This window comes from Onychostruthus taczanowskii, unplaced genomic scaffold (assembly GCF_017590055.1).
Source record: "Onychostruthus taczanowskii isolate IOZ18803 unplaced genomic scaffold, ASM1759005v1 scaffold21, whole genome shotgun sequence".
Lineage (NCBI taxonomy): Eukaryota > Metazoa > Chordata > Aves > Passeriformes > Passeridae > Onychostruthus > Onychostruthus taczanowskii.
Genome location: NW_024499351.1, coordinates 12,381,849 through 12,398,877, shown reverse-complemented (window position 1 = coordinate 12,398,877; position 17,029 = coordinate 12,381,849). Strand labels below are relative to the sequence as shown.

The 17,029-nt window shown below is 42.1% G+C and overlaps 1 protein-coding gene across 1 annotated transcript in view; it reads right to left on the bottom strand.

Annotated features, from left to right (window-relative positions):
* The window catches only part of GLP1R (glucagon like peptide 1 receptor), a 79,665-nt gene extending 65,994 nt beyond the window's left edge, over positions 1–13,671 (bottom strand). Inside the window, exon 1 of the mRNA XM_041404393.1 lies at positions 13,600–13,671. Coding sequence (XP_041260327.1) covers positions 13,600–13,671 — 72 coding nt within the window. The remainder of the gene's footprint in view (positions 1–13,599) is intronic.
* Positions 13,672–17,029: the final 3,358 nt, after the last annotated feature.

Genomic DNA, 17,029 nt, shown 5'->3' with positions numbered 1-17,029 from the left:
ATAGAAAAAAGGACATTTTTATTGGCTTTTCAAAAACAAAAGAAACAAATGCTCATCACTACAATATAGTGACGCTCCAGGTGACCCCAGAATCTCTGGAGGCTAATCACTATATAAAAAAGTGGGGGGGCAGGAACTTTCCAAAAGTCTCCATCTTAACTGAAGTTGTTCAGAAGTATCTATTTCATGGAATTCAAGGAAGGAAACAACACAGCCAAAAAAGGCAGTAACTCACCACATGGAGGACAGGAAGACAACATTGGCCAGAGCTGGGACATGCTCCCTAGAGGGGCCCACTAGATGAGCAGCTTGGGCAAGCAGACAAACACACAGCAGACAGGCCAGCTTGTCTGCTTTGTTTCTACTAGAACTTTTAATGGAAAGGACACTAACCCACAGAACATTTCTCTTGTCAGATTCCTTGGACCAGAAATGGTCAAAAACTTTAGAAGGCGCCAGGGTGGAGGAAAAGACAGATGAGAGGGAAAAGGCAGCTAAAGAGAAAATGATTTAGTCAAGACCAAAGTAGGCTGACATTCTCCATTCCCAATTGTTCAAATAGTTTATCTTCCAATTTGGATCATAAAACTAAATAAAAGATAAGCATTGCAAAATAAGCACAAAGCATTTATATCTCAATGGGAGTGAAAGTTGAATATTTTCATGTCAGCTGCCTGTCGTCCCATACTTGACAATGTTCCAAGCTTGCTACAAAATTTGCTATGAAATTATCTTCTCATTTCCCAGTGACATAGTCTGCTGCCCATGCTGTCTTTCACGTAACACTTTTCTTCTGTGCTGATCCCAGCTGTCCATTGAGGAGGATACAGATACTTTGGACAATATAATAAATCTGTTTTTTCCACAATTTGGTTTTGCTCCAAATATTTCCAGCATGACCAAAAAGAAGAAAGAGGGAAGAATAAGAAGAGCTATAAATTAATAACAAACCAAAAAACTCCAGAGGCCATAAAGTACCATCAGCATAAAGATCACCATATCAGATGTTGTTTGGGGATAAGAGAAAATATTTGGAATTCAGAATTTTTATCCAAGTTCTTTCTAGCACACTAACTGGAAATTTAGTTTCTTCTTGATCTGTCAGTACAACTCTCTCTCTCCTTCCCCATACAGTACAGGCATATTAATGAATTACTCAAAAGGTGAATTTTCTTTAAGGCTTTAGTTAAGCATTATGCTAAGCAGCTCAGCCATAATGGCAAAGTCATGATTAAAGAGAACTCTAAGTCCTTCTGTCAAAGAAAAACTATAGAGTATTTTCAAAGACAACAGAGGAAAGACACAACACAGCTAAGCTTAAAGCCAAGTTATGAACCAAGCTGCTGAACCTCAGAACTCCACACGCAACAGGCAATACAAAACATAGACATGAAAGAAACTAATCATTGAAAGCTTGAGCAAGTAGAAAGTTAACCCTATGAACTATAAATGATGTTTACATTAGCTCTGTTCTCCCAATGTTACAGCCTTCAAGCTCCCTCAGTAGCATGTGCAGCACCGACTGACAGCTTGGTTTGTTATTAAGTGTCTGGCTCTGAGGAATATAGTGTTTAATACTACACACAGTCTCATTGATGAAGATCTCTTTTGTGCAGCTGTAACCCCTTCTCCACCAGTAATCAATTATACAGGAACTGAGAACATTTTCAGACAAACACAGTCCTTCAACCTCAACTCGATATAAAAAGCAATTTGTCCTCTACTGCTTTCTGTAGCTATTACAGATCCTTCCAAGGCACCTATCATATTAGTATTCAAACACACAGGCCTGGTGAATTAAGTGCAGACGGAAGAAAGCACAACTACTCCTTCCCCTTAACAGGTATTTGGAAGGGATCATCTTACCAAATGGATTATCTCCACACACACACTTCTAACAGCAAGAGCGACAACAGCTCCTACTTCCTATGCAAAATGTAAGGCAACACTGTAATCCATTTCCCTAATCAATAATTAATATTATAAAACCACAGGAATGTTACTCACCTGACTCAATCTCCCTAAAATGAAGAGAGCAAGATAATAGAAGTCTGAAACTGTAAATTTTTACATGCAAGATAGTTAAAGAAAAAAGGAAACACTTTCCCAAGGCTCAAATCAGGACATTTCTCATCATCAGCTACAAGATATTCCACCAGACTTGATGAGGGACTACAAAGACATTTAACACAAATCTTGAGACACCACTGCTTCTTGTCTCACCTGACTATTCCATTATCTAGTTCTGGAAGGAAGCCTTTATTTGAAAGCACAAACACCATTATCAGCCAAAAAATAAAACTGATGAGTGAGCCCCAAGTTAAGGTTAGGCAAATTCCTTGTCACCAATAACCACTGTCTTGGATGGCACCTCTCCCTTGATTGCTCAGACTAACCATGATTACTACAGCAACAAAATGGACAGCTTGCTCCCCACATTGTCCTCTCCTCACGTAAAGAAGTTTGAGTCCTATCCCCAAAGAGAATCCCAATTACTTCCTGCAGCTGGAAACACATACTTCCCCACCCATTCTGACACAGGAATGAATTTTCTGTTAAAAAACATTTTATTCTGACTGGGTTTTCAAACAGTTTCCCCACAATACACCACACACACCCCTCAAGACAAAACAAACAAATGAAAAAAACCCACTCCAAAACCCCTCTCTATCATCCGTCTAGGAAGAGGAAGAGCACCCTGGGAGATCCAAAGGTCCAAAGATGAGACTGCTGCTCACATTTGGAAAGTCTGTGACACCCTTTTGCAAAAAACAAGCAGAAGTCAAAGTTGCACTACCGCAAGGCTTCTTTTACAGAAAACTAACAGTCTACTAATAAAAGAACTTCCTCTAGAATTAATATGAATGGGTTAGAGATTAATCAATATACTCATTTGCCTATCTTCTTACTCAATGTTTAATTGTTGATGTGATCTTGTAAAGGTCTATTTGAGCCCAATCCAAGGTGATTTTAAGTCTACTTGACAGAGACTTATTAGAGCTTTCATCTCAAAAAAAAAAAGCCTGGATTGGTGAAATACCACAGTAAATTCAGTTTATAGCTAATTAAGATGGATGAATGGTGGCAGAGTGCAAAAGAAGGCAGGAGCAAGGAACAAGACAAAAGCATCATTCAACCATTACAGGATGACCCACCAATCATTTAGCATAAGCAACATTAGGAAAACTGATCAGGAAATACAGAGCTCTGACAGCTCAATGACCCACTGGCATTGATGTTATCTTACGCAGATAAATAATTAAGTGGCCCTGCTTGAGAAAGGTTGAACCAGATTCTCTCCAAAGGTTCCTTCCAACCTCAGCCATTCTGTGGTTCCAGTGTCGTTTAGGTATCAAAACAAGTAAGAAATCAAGAAATGCAGTTTCCAACTTCAGCTTGGTTTCCTGCAATTTAAAACCATCTCTACTATTGCAAGGCCATTAAGTTACGAGTTCAAACTATTAAGCTAACATTCCTTTATCATTACATCTTATTAGTAATAAAATCAGTTTTATTTTACAAAGCTTTAATAGCCTCATTCATTACCACCAGGTGTCTTAATCCCCAAAGAGCAATGAACAAATACAGACCATACCGAATAGTCATAGAATTATTATTCTACAGTTTTCGTCTAGTACAAGTTTCTCCTCTAAATAACTACAGTTAATTAAAAGATAAAATTGCTGCCCCTTGGAAGTCCATAGGGAGCAAAGTTGAGTGCAACTGAACACAGGTTTTTCAAGTTTCCTGTATCAACTTTTACTCAATTCAACTAATAAACAGGATTGCCAACATCTAGGCTCAAATCACATCTATCACAACAATAAATGCATTGGAATTTCACTTTCTGAAATACTGTTTGAACAGGATGTTTCTGACTACCTTTATATCTAAAAGTCATCCATGCCATCTGTGGTGCTCTGTATTTCATTTTGAGAGGTCGTACATATTAAGGATTTAGGGCTTTTTGAAAGAAGTCCACTGCAAACACATCTTAATTTATTTGTGTGCAATTTATAACTGTGTCACTGTAAACAGCACATAATAGCATCCTGTTTTCTTTTTTTTTTTTCCCTCCAGAGTGTGACTCTGCCTGGATGTCACTGAGTTTAAAAGGAACGGGATCTTTTTGTTATTCTTAGGGTGATGCATTTCCAATGGTACTTGATGAATTTTAAGAAACAGTAATGAAAAGGGCAGTATATTAGAGAGCATCACAGCATCTGACAAAAGCAAAGACCAACTGCTATTTCAAACAATTTAGACCAAATACTACACTTTTAATTTTCCCACCCCAAGGGATAAAAACTAAAAGGTTAATTCATTCTGCATAATAAGCTTTGTACAGTAGAACAATTTTATTTGGGAGGAATAGGACCGAAGGAGGAAGATGGAGACTGACCCAAGCGATTATCACTGATCTAGTGATACATAGCTGTATATCTTATTTATAAGCCATCCACAGCTCTACCAATATCCTTTTAGAGGTGACTTAGGAATAACTAAGTGTTTTACAGGATCTGGCTCCTTCCACAACAGCAGTAGCACCTCTGATGATTTTGGGGCATAGGAGATAGGCTGTTAACCCTCCTAGATATTGGTGCTTCCCTCACACTTCATGCTTGTCATTCAATTTCACATACTGAAGCAGAGTGAAAAATTCAAGCACTTACATTCTCACTCTCTGAAAGACATAAAATGTGGATTTCTATGTACAGACCTCTTGAGCACAATGATCAGTCTGTAGAGTAGTCACAGCCTGCCACAAAGGCAATGTGTTTCTGGACTTTGGAAACATGACAGGCACTTTGCCACGCTATTCCAGTTCTCAAGGTGCTACTCTGGGCCTGAACAACACAAAGATGACATTGGGATGAATAAATTAATAATTTCATGCAGTAGTTGTTGAATAGAACATTCTGTAACCTATACAGCAAGCTGATTGAGTTTCCTGGTTTTCTCCCTCCAATTAGACAAAGTAAGACACCTGATACTTCTCAATGTTTCTGTACACCCAACCCTTTCTACATATCAAAACGACTTACAGCAACTCTTCAATAGCTTCTGTACAACACTCTAGACATGTCAGAGGAGAAATAAAATTATCAATTTCCATCATGAAGAAGATCTATGAAGAGGCTACTGCACTGCCAGGAGCCTGTGCACATCAGGAAAACAATCTTGTGAAAGAGGACTACAGATACCAAGCACATCAGTCTCCCCCAGCAGATCTGATAGGTGACAAGAACTACTTTTTCACACTGCAGCTTAGTAGATACATTAAGCCCGTGCTTCAGAATTTCTACCAGGCACCTGCAGAAGCAGCAAACACCCAAAGGCAGAGTCTTCTGCCATTACTTTACCTGCTATAGTTCAGAGACAGTCTCCTTTACAGGAGAGAGCAAAAACACCTGCTGGGCTGCTGACAATACACATGGTACACTGTGCCTAGGATTTATCATCTGCTCAATGAAAAGCCAGGAAAGAGACAAATGTCACAGGAGGATAGTCAAGAGAAAGTTATTCCAATGTCTCCAAATGTTCCCCAGCGTTGGGGCCTTAGAGATGAACTGCAGCACAGAACAAAATATTAAGCCACATCCACCAAGGCTCCTCCTAACATGAACATCATATGTTTTCCTATATGCTTTGTGCATACATGACCTCAAATGCAACAAGTGAGTTAAAAAACAGTCACCCCATCTAACTGAGCACAAACCTTTTGTCCTTTCTGCTCTCCATTAAAAGCTGACTATGTAATCTTGAAAAACATTGAAGACTTAGTGATAAGACCTTTGTAATTGCAGGGATCTGGCTTGAAGACTTAGTGATAAGACCTTTGTAATTCCACGTCCCTCACCTACTATCCTCCTAATGCCTTATATAATCACAGCAAATGTCAAATTAAAAGAGATGTTCTAGAATGCCTTAGAAGTTCAGTTCTGTTTTAGAAGTGATCTTCAAGGCTGCTTTGGTTTATTTGGGTTTTTTTGAAGGTGGTCACAGGCTTTGACACCCATCAAAGGTAGTAAGGTAATCTTCTGATTCATTTACTCCATAAGGTTCTTAGAGAACTGTGGCCCTGTTCTGCAGTTGAGAAGTCACCTACTTGTCGTCATTTGCCCTTTATGTCCCCCAGTCACACCCTATATTGTCATAAAGTCCAATTACTCATTTTATTAAGGGTTTCTTTCAGATGTCAAGAAAGACTGAATTGTTAAAAGAGAGGAGCACATGCAAAATTCGACTCAGTCTGGTTACATAAGAAATAAACTCTCTGAAACTCAGTTGTAAAGAAGTGCAATTGAACAACTGAAATATGCTTTAAGCAAAAAAAATATTCAGTTTTCACAATGAAATAATACATAAGGATGAATATAGAGGACATGTTAGTTACAGCATGAGCAGTGCTGGTACCTATGGAGCAGAATGGGAGAAGGAATATTAGCAAAAGAAAGAATACAACAGTTGTTTCCTATAATATGTAAAAGTTTACTGTTTGCAGAACTCAGAGGAAAAGGAAGATTAATACTACAGATCATGAAACAACCTGGTTTTAAGGGGTAAAATCCACTCATTTCATTGGAATTACTTTTGTACATCTCTTGAGTGCTTGGCAGAATCAGGGTAAAGCTTGACATCCATTTCTCCGCTTGCTTCAGCACACACATTGTGCTCACAGGTAGCTGGACTGCCTTTCAAAGCACCAGAGAAATACACACCCTAAGCAGAACCAGAGCAGCTGGGAGGGCTCTTCTGGCAGCTGAACTTCTCGTCTGTCTGCTTTTGGCTTGTCCACACATAACAGCAAGTCTCAGCCTACTCATGCTGCCAAAAATGCATGCTGTGGGGTAAGAGGAGAGTTCCATACGCTTCTGCCCCGCACCAGAGACACACTCAGTGCAAAAGCCTCAGTGGTCACCATTCTTCCCATTTAGAGAAGGATTTATAGGACAGCACTGCTCTCCCTCAGGCTGCTCACACAAGTGTTTTAGTGTACCTGATACCAGGCCTTACAGTGTGATTCACCTTCCAGACTGATGTACTGAGCAGCACCAGAACCGCAGATGTCACCGGAGTTACCAAAGCATCCTAGTCAGAAATGAAAGTCTTAAAAAGAGCAAGACTTCAGAGAACGTCCTATGCAGATATGCTCATATACACACCCCACATTCCCCTTCCTGTTTGCCCTAAACTCATTAAATCTAACAAAGAAACTGCTTCATGGGGAGAAGGGGCAGCTGGAGAGGTGGGAAGAAGGAGAGAAGCAGTGCAGTTTTACAGAAGGGACAGGGAAAAATGAGCCCGAACAACAGTAAGATGTGAGCAGATATGCCCCAACTGCAACAAAATTTAGATGACAAGCTAACTCATGCTCACTTGTTCTCTAAAGATCCAGAAGGTAGTGGAAAAGGCAGGACACCACAAGAGTCACAAGCTTCTAAGTTGCGCTCAAAGGACTCATAGTTTCACACATGAAAAATGGTTCTTCTGCAAAGGTTCCAACTCTTTAGCTGCTTCCAAGGCACAACAAGAAAGCAGTTTCTTTTCCTGAACTTGTACAGTGCAGCAGAGAGCACATAGGTAGAACAATATCTATCAATAATAGAATGCAAGTTTCAAAAATTGTCCTGAAATTATCAGAGAAGGCACTGGGAGAGTGGCAGGGCATGTACACAAGTGGGACAAGGCAAGAATAGAACAGGTGAATGCAGATGAGCTCAATGAACAGAGGAGCACAAGACAAAAATATGGTAATTCTAAAAGCCAGCATAAAACAATTGAGGAAAAAGAAGGCGAGAAGGCAAACTAACAATGAAATGCAATCAATTGCAAGAAAAATAGCAGTCAATGCCAGACTACACTAAGACAGTAATCTATTAACAATCAGTTATGGTGAAACAGCAATAAAATGTAGTCAGTAAAATGACCAGCTGAGGGAATTTTTTTTTTTTCACATGTCTAAACTACAATTTCCTCTCCACAGTTACCATATTTTTGATTGTTCATTCAATTAAATTAAGCCCCTACTTTCTCCATACAATAATGGCAGTATTTATGAGACTATTAAGAAGCCGTATTTGACCTTGAGGCAGGGGCTGCTCACAAGGTTTCATGTAAACATTTGGGAAAGAGCTGTTCATGTTATCATGCCCACTTCAGCAACCTGTATCAATTCATTCACATACACCAGAGGCAGTGGCAGTTGTTAGTCTCTTTGGGAAGACAAGACCACAAAGATTAAGAGGAGGACACTGATAGAAGTCTAATCAGATTCCTCTGCACAAAGATATGCCACACTGTAGCCCTGGAACACTGTCTTTAAGGTTTACTGACGTCCCTGTCAAACTGTAGGGAGTTTCCTTTTGCATGGGTCCGTCTCCCTGGCAGTAAGAGTAGCCTCATCTACATTCCTTCACCAGTGGAAGCAGTGGGCTTTCCATGTTTATGCTCACAAACCACTGATCATGATGCTGCTGCAACTTTTTTGGGAGTTTCTTGTCCTCCTGCCTGTGAAGACTGACATGTATTTCTTTCTCATTCACACCAAGGCAAGGGATCATGGGAATGCAGCAGTCATAGCCCAGTGTGGCTAAAATTCATAAATACCAGTTTCCAACACCGAACAAAACGAGGCATCAAAGAACAGTATTCAGCCACCACCACCAAACTTTTTTCACCCTTCACAAGTTCAAATTTGCATATGAAACTATGACATTTGAAGTGATTACCTTCTATTTGGCAAGCAAGAGATCCCTAGATACAGCTTACCCTATCCCTCTTCTAATGGGAAGCATTGGATGCAAGCAATAAACTTGGTCTTTTTTCAGTAGCTAGGTTAGGAAGTTTTATTTAATGAAATGAGTTCCTGCCTGATGTTTTAATTTGGGCTCACAACATTGTAGAGCTTAAATAAAAGGTCTCTTATCTACTTGGCTGACAATTTTTTTTTTCCAAAACTGAGATATACCTGCTATTGTATACACTCACTTTTGTTAAGACACAAACTAATAGAACTGATGTACTGCACAAGGAAACTTGAGCAGGCAGCCTTGGTGGCAGTACATACACTGGTTTATCACAGAAACGCAAGAGCTGTCCATGAAAGAAGATGGTAACAGATTTCATTTCCCTACAGCACTGCAGAAGGAAAATCAGTTTTCAAAAGGACTATTTCCAAGCTAAAAACTAGCGAAGGCCCTGTGATTTCAGAGATAACAGCTCCTGGTGTGTCCTCTCAAGTAACTGGCAATCAATCAATGCGGCAAATTAAAGCCCTATTTACACAGGCTCGCAGAAACAGGATATGATACAATACCTTTAAAAATCTGACAGAAGGCAGACAACTGTTTATGTTCTGTACATCAGGCACAGTTTCACTGAACTCTACCTCAGCTATAGAGCCACAGCTTTCAGAGTGCAGGAGGTTTAATTTTGCAGAGCTCCATCACTTCCATCTCACTTTGAGAATACAAGTTCCTCTCACAAAGGAGAGCTACGTGTGCTTGTACAGCCATAATATCTGTCCTTCCATGCCCAGCCACATCTGTCTACACTTTTCCTCAAATACTTCTGTCCAAACTCTCAGACTGTCCCCTAGGTTGGCGGGTGGGGAAGTGATGGTGGTGCGGTCACAGCTACAGAAACAGAGGCAAGGATTTAAGAGCTGTTTCACTAACTTAAACTTTCCTGGAACAGACATCAGAGCTTTTAGACAATGCCAAGGGCCAAGTCATTGTTTTGTTGTGTGAAATACAGTCCTTTCCTTTGGCCCTTGGAGATCACAGAACCATGGAATGGCCTAGGTTGGAAGAGATATTAAAGACCACCTAGTTCCAACCCCTCTGCCATGGGCAGGACACCTTCCACTAGACCAGGTTGCTCAAAGCTCCATCCAGCTTGGCCTTGAGCACTGACAGGGATGGGGCATCTACAACTTCTCTGGGCCTGTTCCAGTGCCTCAATACCCTCACAGTAAAGAATTTCTTCCTACCATCTAAGCTAAAATTACTCTCTTGCAGCCTGAAGCCATTCCCCTTTGTGCTGACACTACATGCTCTTGTCCTAGGCTCCTTAAGCCTGAAATGCCATGTGTCTTCCCCACCACACCCACAATACAGTTATGTTTGGGATATTGTAACAAGTATCCTATTAATTTGTATAGTCACATTTGCTATGTTAGGTCATCTGGCTTTATAGCACACAGTGTAACTAGCTTTATAAAGTTGCCAGAAAAATCAGAGTTTTCTATACAAAACAAACAAGAAAACCCCCGCATTATTTTATGAATACATAAAGGTTTTAGTCATTTGGGATAGCAATTTAATTCACTTTTAATTATATAATACAATAGTCTAATTTAAGTTTACACCATAATAATATAGTAATGAACTTAAAGAGCCTAAAAATACGAAGTTTTTAAGAACCTGGCCATACCCCTGGGAAAGCAGCCCATTACCAACAAGCCAGCCAAGTATCCCTGAATAATAACTACAGCAAAACGGCCCAGTGTCAGACCTTGTCCACCCTTTCTTCCACTGCTTTCTATACCTCTGCCAGTATGTGCTGCAGATGCTGGTCTAGCGTATTTTGATTTTTCAGAGTGCGGGCAACAAAAAAAAGACCAAAAAACAATTCTGTGAAGCTTTTGGGAGCAGAAAACGGAGAAAAGGAGTAACTCAGAACCTCCAGCTAAAATACTGATGGAGGGATTTTAACCAATTTGGGGTAAAAATAACCCCTTGGTTATCCAACTAACCAAGATGCAGTCCAACTCACCATCCTCACTTCTGCAAGGAGTCACGAGTTCATAGATTCACTTATTTTTCTGTTTCTCAGACAAGCTCTATCTACAGTCATTTTCCCACCCTAAAGACTTTTAAAGAACAGGACAGTGACCATAGTTCATTTTTCTCAGCATTAGGGCATGTAACAGAAGACAGGAAGTCAAAATAGGCATGGTCCTGCAAGCCTGGGCTGGGGCATGCAAACATTTAGGGGATCTACATGCCCTGAAGGGTACAGCAGACTAACAAGGCATTTAAAACTGCCCCCCACTCACACTGCACCTTTTCCTCAAAGCATATCAGGATTCAAAACTATTCTCCTGGAAAGAAATATCCAGTCCTACACACCCATGGTTAAAGAAGCAGATGCTGCATGCAGAACTGGGAAGCAGCCACGGCAGGCTTCAGAAGGGTGAGCAAGTAGCAGTAACTATCTATACGTGCCCCTACCACCTGCAACCTAACAAAGTCCTGCTGCTGACTGGGAGAACAGCTGGCTGCTGTATCTAAATAAGCCTCAGTAACAAAAATAGCAACTGGGAGCACCAGTAACATACACACACCCACACTCAATGTTGATATTTACCTGTGTGCTTTTCTATTCCCATCCCAGAGCACTTCAGAAATAAGAGGTGAGGAGAGCAAAATATGTATAGCCTTGCCACTGAATTAATCTGTTTCTACTTCTACTCAGACCACCTCTATTATTTCCATTTAGCCTCATAAACAAAAGCAGGGGTAGTGTGAAGAACAGGACCCCCCAAATCACAGCAGTGGCACAGCTCCTTCCTGCTCTTCACTGACATTTAAACTACTTCTTTGAAATTATTTTATCAAACCTTTGAGCAAAAGTACTACATAGAAAAGCAGGATCTGAAATCCAAATCTAAGAGAGGGCTAGATGGCAGTGAACCAGTGGCCAGCTGCCGGTCAGCTCTCTCAGCAGCAGGGCATCACTGCTCAAGGCCAAACCGAGAAAGGACACAAGCTTGTCATTAGTAATGAGATTCTGCAATGCAGCCGTGTGCCAGCAGCCCTTGGTTCATTTTACTACCCTCAATGCTGTAACGAAATCTAGACCCAGGAATTACCCATCATCCTGCATTTAAGATGATGGCATGTAAGCAGCACCACCTCATATAAAAACTCCAGACTAAAATTCTTCTTCCTTCTACGTACACTCTCAGCTTTCTCTTCTTCCTCTTCTCTTCCTCACTTGTTTGAGGGGGTGAGGGGAGAGAAAGTCTAAATAAAACATTAGTCAGAGTACCAATAAAATTTTTCTTCCCTCAACTCTGTATCACTTCATTCTGCCTTCCTCTCACTCCCATCTTTCACAGATTTTATTACCTGCTATTGACTGTGCATTGCTATTTTCAGCTGCCTTTAAATATCACTTTTAACACTATTCTAAACTGAGCATGAGAAAATAATTCAGATAGCCAAAGTATCATACTTTTGTACACTTATGACTGAGCAGAGTACTTCATTCAGTTTTTCAGCATACAACAAGCACAATCACTGCTCTAGAGAAGTTGTCAGATAAGACCCTCTAGTGTCAGAAAAGGCTATAATAGTACTTGTCTTACTGTAAGACTGAAGTTACAGTGTTGAGGCCATGGAAGCCTCTTTCTTCTCACCTGCTCCCAGTTCCTCATCCAGGTAAAGAAGGCCCCTTGGCTCAGAAACATACTTCACTTTGATTCTCTACTGCTGGCAGCTCCACTATTAGTTTGCTCTGTGGTCGAAGCTCAAGTAGCTCAGGGATTTAGCCTGTCAAATACCAAATACCTCCACAGATGGAAGCTCCCCAGCCTCTCAGGGCCCCTGTTTCAGTGTTTGACCATCTTAACAATGAATTGGAATTTTTCCGACGGCAAATTGTGCCTGTTGCACCTTTAAGGGCCTGAAGTAGATAACAAGTACAACAAACCGACTAAGAAAACCCAATGTGTTAGACAACCCTACAGGCTTATACCCAGTTTGGTATTAAACAGATCCTCTTAGTGCTGTACTGTAGAAGTTTGTAACCCCAAAAGCTTTTGGCAACTGCAAAGAAACTGGATAGTGTATTTGGTCCACCATCAGATACACTGTCCTTTCCTTGACCTCTGCAGCCTACAGTGCCAGCTTTGAACCCGTCCTTGCTCTCAACAGCTTCCTGCTGCCACCCCAACACTGTAGCCTCCATCCCTCCCCATCAGTCTCTCTCGCCTCGCTGTCCCCAGCTCACCAAGCCAACCTTCTCTGTCCACCATCCTTTCCGTGGCCCTTTCCCTTTCCCCCACTGCCTGCTCTTGCTTTTCACACAGATTACATTTTGCTTTCCCACCCTCAAGGCTGTGTCACAGCCGACCCTACAATCCCCCGCCAGGACCCTGCTCTGGTTTTCCCACGGCACTACGTTTGTTTGCCATTACAGACACGCGTGTAATTTCCTGTGGGTGCCGGGGGGAGCATTACCTCCAGGGCAATACCCTCGCAGTAGCAGCGCCTCCGCTTCCTTCCTCCACTCCGCTCGCCCTAAGCCCACGCCCGCCCGCAGAGACCCCCGGCTGCTCCGCGGACCCGCACGGAGAACTCCCCGCGCTCCAGCCCCGCCGTCCCCGGCGGCCGCCGCTTGTGCTGCAAGTGCTGGCGGGGGCGCCCAAAAAGTGACGGGTTTAAAACTTCTGACTCCTCTTCGAGGCGCTCCCGGAGCCGCGGCCACGGCAGCAGCGCGGCGGAGCGCAGCCCCCGCGGGACCCCGAGGGCGCCCGGCCGGGCCGGGGCAGCGCCGCGGGGCAGGGGCGGCACCAGCGCAGGCACTCACCCGCCTCACCGGGAGCGACCTTCCCGCAGCCGCCAGCAGCAGGAGAGCGAAGCCGAGCGGCGAGGAGGGCATGTCCGGGGGCGGCCCCCATGCGCGGGGCCCGGCGAGGCTCCGGCTCCCGCTGGCCGCACAGACTCCGCACCGGGCACAGCGAGCGGCAGCAGCCGCGTCGGGCGCTCCGGCGGCCGCTTTTGTAGCGGCGGCGGAGGCGGGGAGGGGCCGGCCCAGGTACAGCCCGGCCCGGCCCGGCCCCGCCCGACGGAGATGCGGAGCCGCCAAGAACGGCCGTGGCACGGGCGGGTGTTGAGCGGTGGGAGCGTTGTGTCGGGAACGGGGAAAAAAAAAAAAGTGGAGGCAGCGCCCGTCTCCCACCTTTTCAACTTCTTGTTTTGTTTTACTCTGAATCTGTTTAGGCTTGGGCATTTTGGTGACCTTCATCCTGTTCGTGACGTCCAAGTTTTATTAGGTTTAATAATAGTGAATGCAATTATCCATTTATAACCTGAATTTGCAGAGCTGCACGCAGAGCAGATCAGAGCTTGGTGTCTAAGTTGAAGACGGGGCACAGGTCAGTTCCGGCAGTAGTATGATGTGTAAATCTCGAAGATTTAGAGTACATATTTTCCTAGCAAAAGAAGGCTCTGAATCTGCTTTGTGCTAGATTCCTTTGTGCTAGATTCATTGTTTTTATTTATTCACTTTTTTTATTTATTCACACGCTGTTTTTATTTATTCACTTTGCACTGACTGGCAGAACTAAACCAGCACTAAAGCACCTATATTTGGTGACATTCTACACCAGAATCTGGAAGAAAGCCATCAGAGCTAGAAGGAAAGCTGAAAATTGAACCAGGAAGTGGGGAAAATATTTCACATTGGTCAGTTAGATGCAGCTAGAATATAAACAAGTTAATAGCTTAAATATTAATGATGTGTATTAATTTCAAATACAACACAGCATCAGTCCGATGCTTTGGAAATGTAACTAGTTAGAGCATCGATGCTGTGAGATCATGAAATCATAAAATTCCTCAGAGTGTGAATTGCCAGGGCAGTGCTTACATCTCAACAGCTAGTCCAGTCAGAAAGTATCTGCCATGGTGATTTGGTTGACTGAAGGCAGAAAATATATTTCCCTCAACTTTTCTAAAATGAAATAAAATAAGACAACAGAAACCTTTAAATAAAGAGAAACCTTTTCCACCTGGATAGCACTGCCAGCCTTAGCATGGTGCACCTATTTCACATGCCAATCTTTACTACTCTCTATTGTTTCTGCACCAGGCTTATTAATTAAGTTTTCCAGTTAAGACTTCTGCTCCTGAGATGATTCCCAGTCCCTGTGTGCAGCAGAGGGCCAGCTGCTTTTCCAGACCTTAGTAGACTCATGCCTCCATTGAAAAGCCTCATCAGGGCTACGACGGTGACATATGTCCTGTTGGAAGCAGGAATTTTACTTTGGAGATAAACTCTGCTATCCAGAAATAATCCCAGGTAGCTCTTCAGGAATGATGACATACCAGGGGATGATGACCAAGCAGCCAGGCAGACTATGGCTTAACTATCACAGCCTGGGGTACACTGTGTACCCTCTACGTTATCCTTGTGGATGGAGATGTACATGGCTGATAACAAGAAAGGATGAGCTGGCTGAAGGAGGAGGTGCTGTGGAGATTGGATGGTTCTGTTTAGGTTTCAAAGAATGCACAGAAAAAAGAAGTTATATAACAAGAACTCTGAAAGGCACCATGGCCAAAAAAGCCACTCTTGTCTTAACTAAGGGACATTTAAATATTAACAGGCAAACTCATGCTAATAAGCTCAGTGTAGTACATGCTGCTGCATACATGACTACATTACTCATTTCCCCCTTTAGATCATGATATACAGAAGGAGGAGAAGGGATACAATCTTATGCCAATCTTATGATTGGGCTGTGTACAAGCAGGGTGGAAATGTCATCTGGTTAGGAAGAAGACCCACAAGGACCTTGGAGACCACTGATGGACTACTCTCTTCTCCCTCCTCCCAAGCAAGGATGCTTTTATTGGTAAGCTTCTGCACACAATTATTATTATTGCTACTATTAGTATCTCTATTGCATCAAGTGTATTTATCAACCTCAATTCCAAATCTGGATTTCTGTTGCTTCACTAAACCACACTATTCGTGGATCTGTGATTGCACAAGTTCCTATTCACCACAACCAGACCTACAAGGTTGAAACTTCAGTATTTGTGAATCTGTGCTCATGGAAGTTCCTACTGAACATGACCAGACTTAGGGCCAAGTTGGTTATAACCAGAAATCAATCCCAGCTGCACTCAGACCCTCTGACCTCTAAGGACCTGTTGGAACACAAGGGAGTTTATTTTCTTGACAAATTTCTATACTCTTAACAAAACACATAGACTAGTGTTATCTATGTGAATAGAGGAAAAAGCAAAGTAGATCAGAGTAAACTCTGAGCAGGTGCATTTTCACTGTAGCCATTAAGAAGCTATTATCACAAGACTAAACAAATCCTGTTGACTGAAATGACTGTATTAAAAGGTCATTTTCCTAGAGATGGAAAAGTATTTATTCAATAAATTCAAATATTTTTTGTGGGGAAATACTGTTGAAAGTTGTCTCTCAAATCTGGGTCTGTTGGATTTTTGTTACATTTATTCATGTCTTTAATAATATTAAAATTTAACTTGATCTTTTATCAGTGATTATGCAAGAAAAGAACAGTTTGAAAGTAAGTGAATCATTAAAATGACACTATCAAAGTTTGAAAGGAGCTGGGATCCTTTCAGTTTGAAAAATACAATGCAATGAGCTGATGAAGTTTTGTTAAACTTCAGAATTCTGTTTGTTGAGGCAAGCACTTCTTTTCCTGTAGGTGAAGGACTTCAGATGCTATTTAATATGCAGGACTTTGTAACAGCTCTCTTGTTCCCTTATCTTCCATCTGAACCAGACTCTCATGTATTAAGGAGGAGCTGCCTTGCAGTTACTCTGCAACACAGGGATTATCGTCCTTCTATGACCATTAAAGCATTCTTAATGCAACTGACTGTTTTGAGGACAAAACTGCATTTTGAAAAAGTCCAGTGTCTCTTTCAACAATCTCCCCTGATAATCCCTTTCTGTGAAGATGGCATGAACATAACTGCAGGCAATACACAAAGCCTTCTCAAGGGTTTGGGCTCTCTGCTATCTGAAATTTATCACCACTGGACTTGTATATTGCAGAAAGTAACATCCCTGTCCCACAAGACTGGATGCTTTGTATCTGAAACTTTCTGAAAGGAAAAGTCTGTGTCACAGAGAAATTGCATGTTTCTGTTGTGACATTTGCTGAGTAGCAGACATTTTCCTAAGCTGCCATGGGCAGCATCCTGAGGAATATTATCAGTTTGAACTGCAAGTTATGCACTTCGTG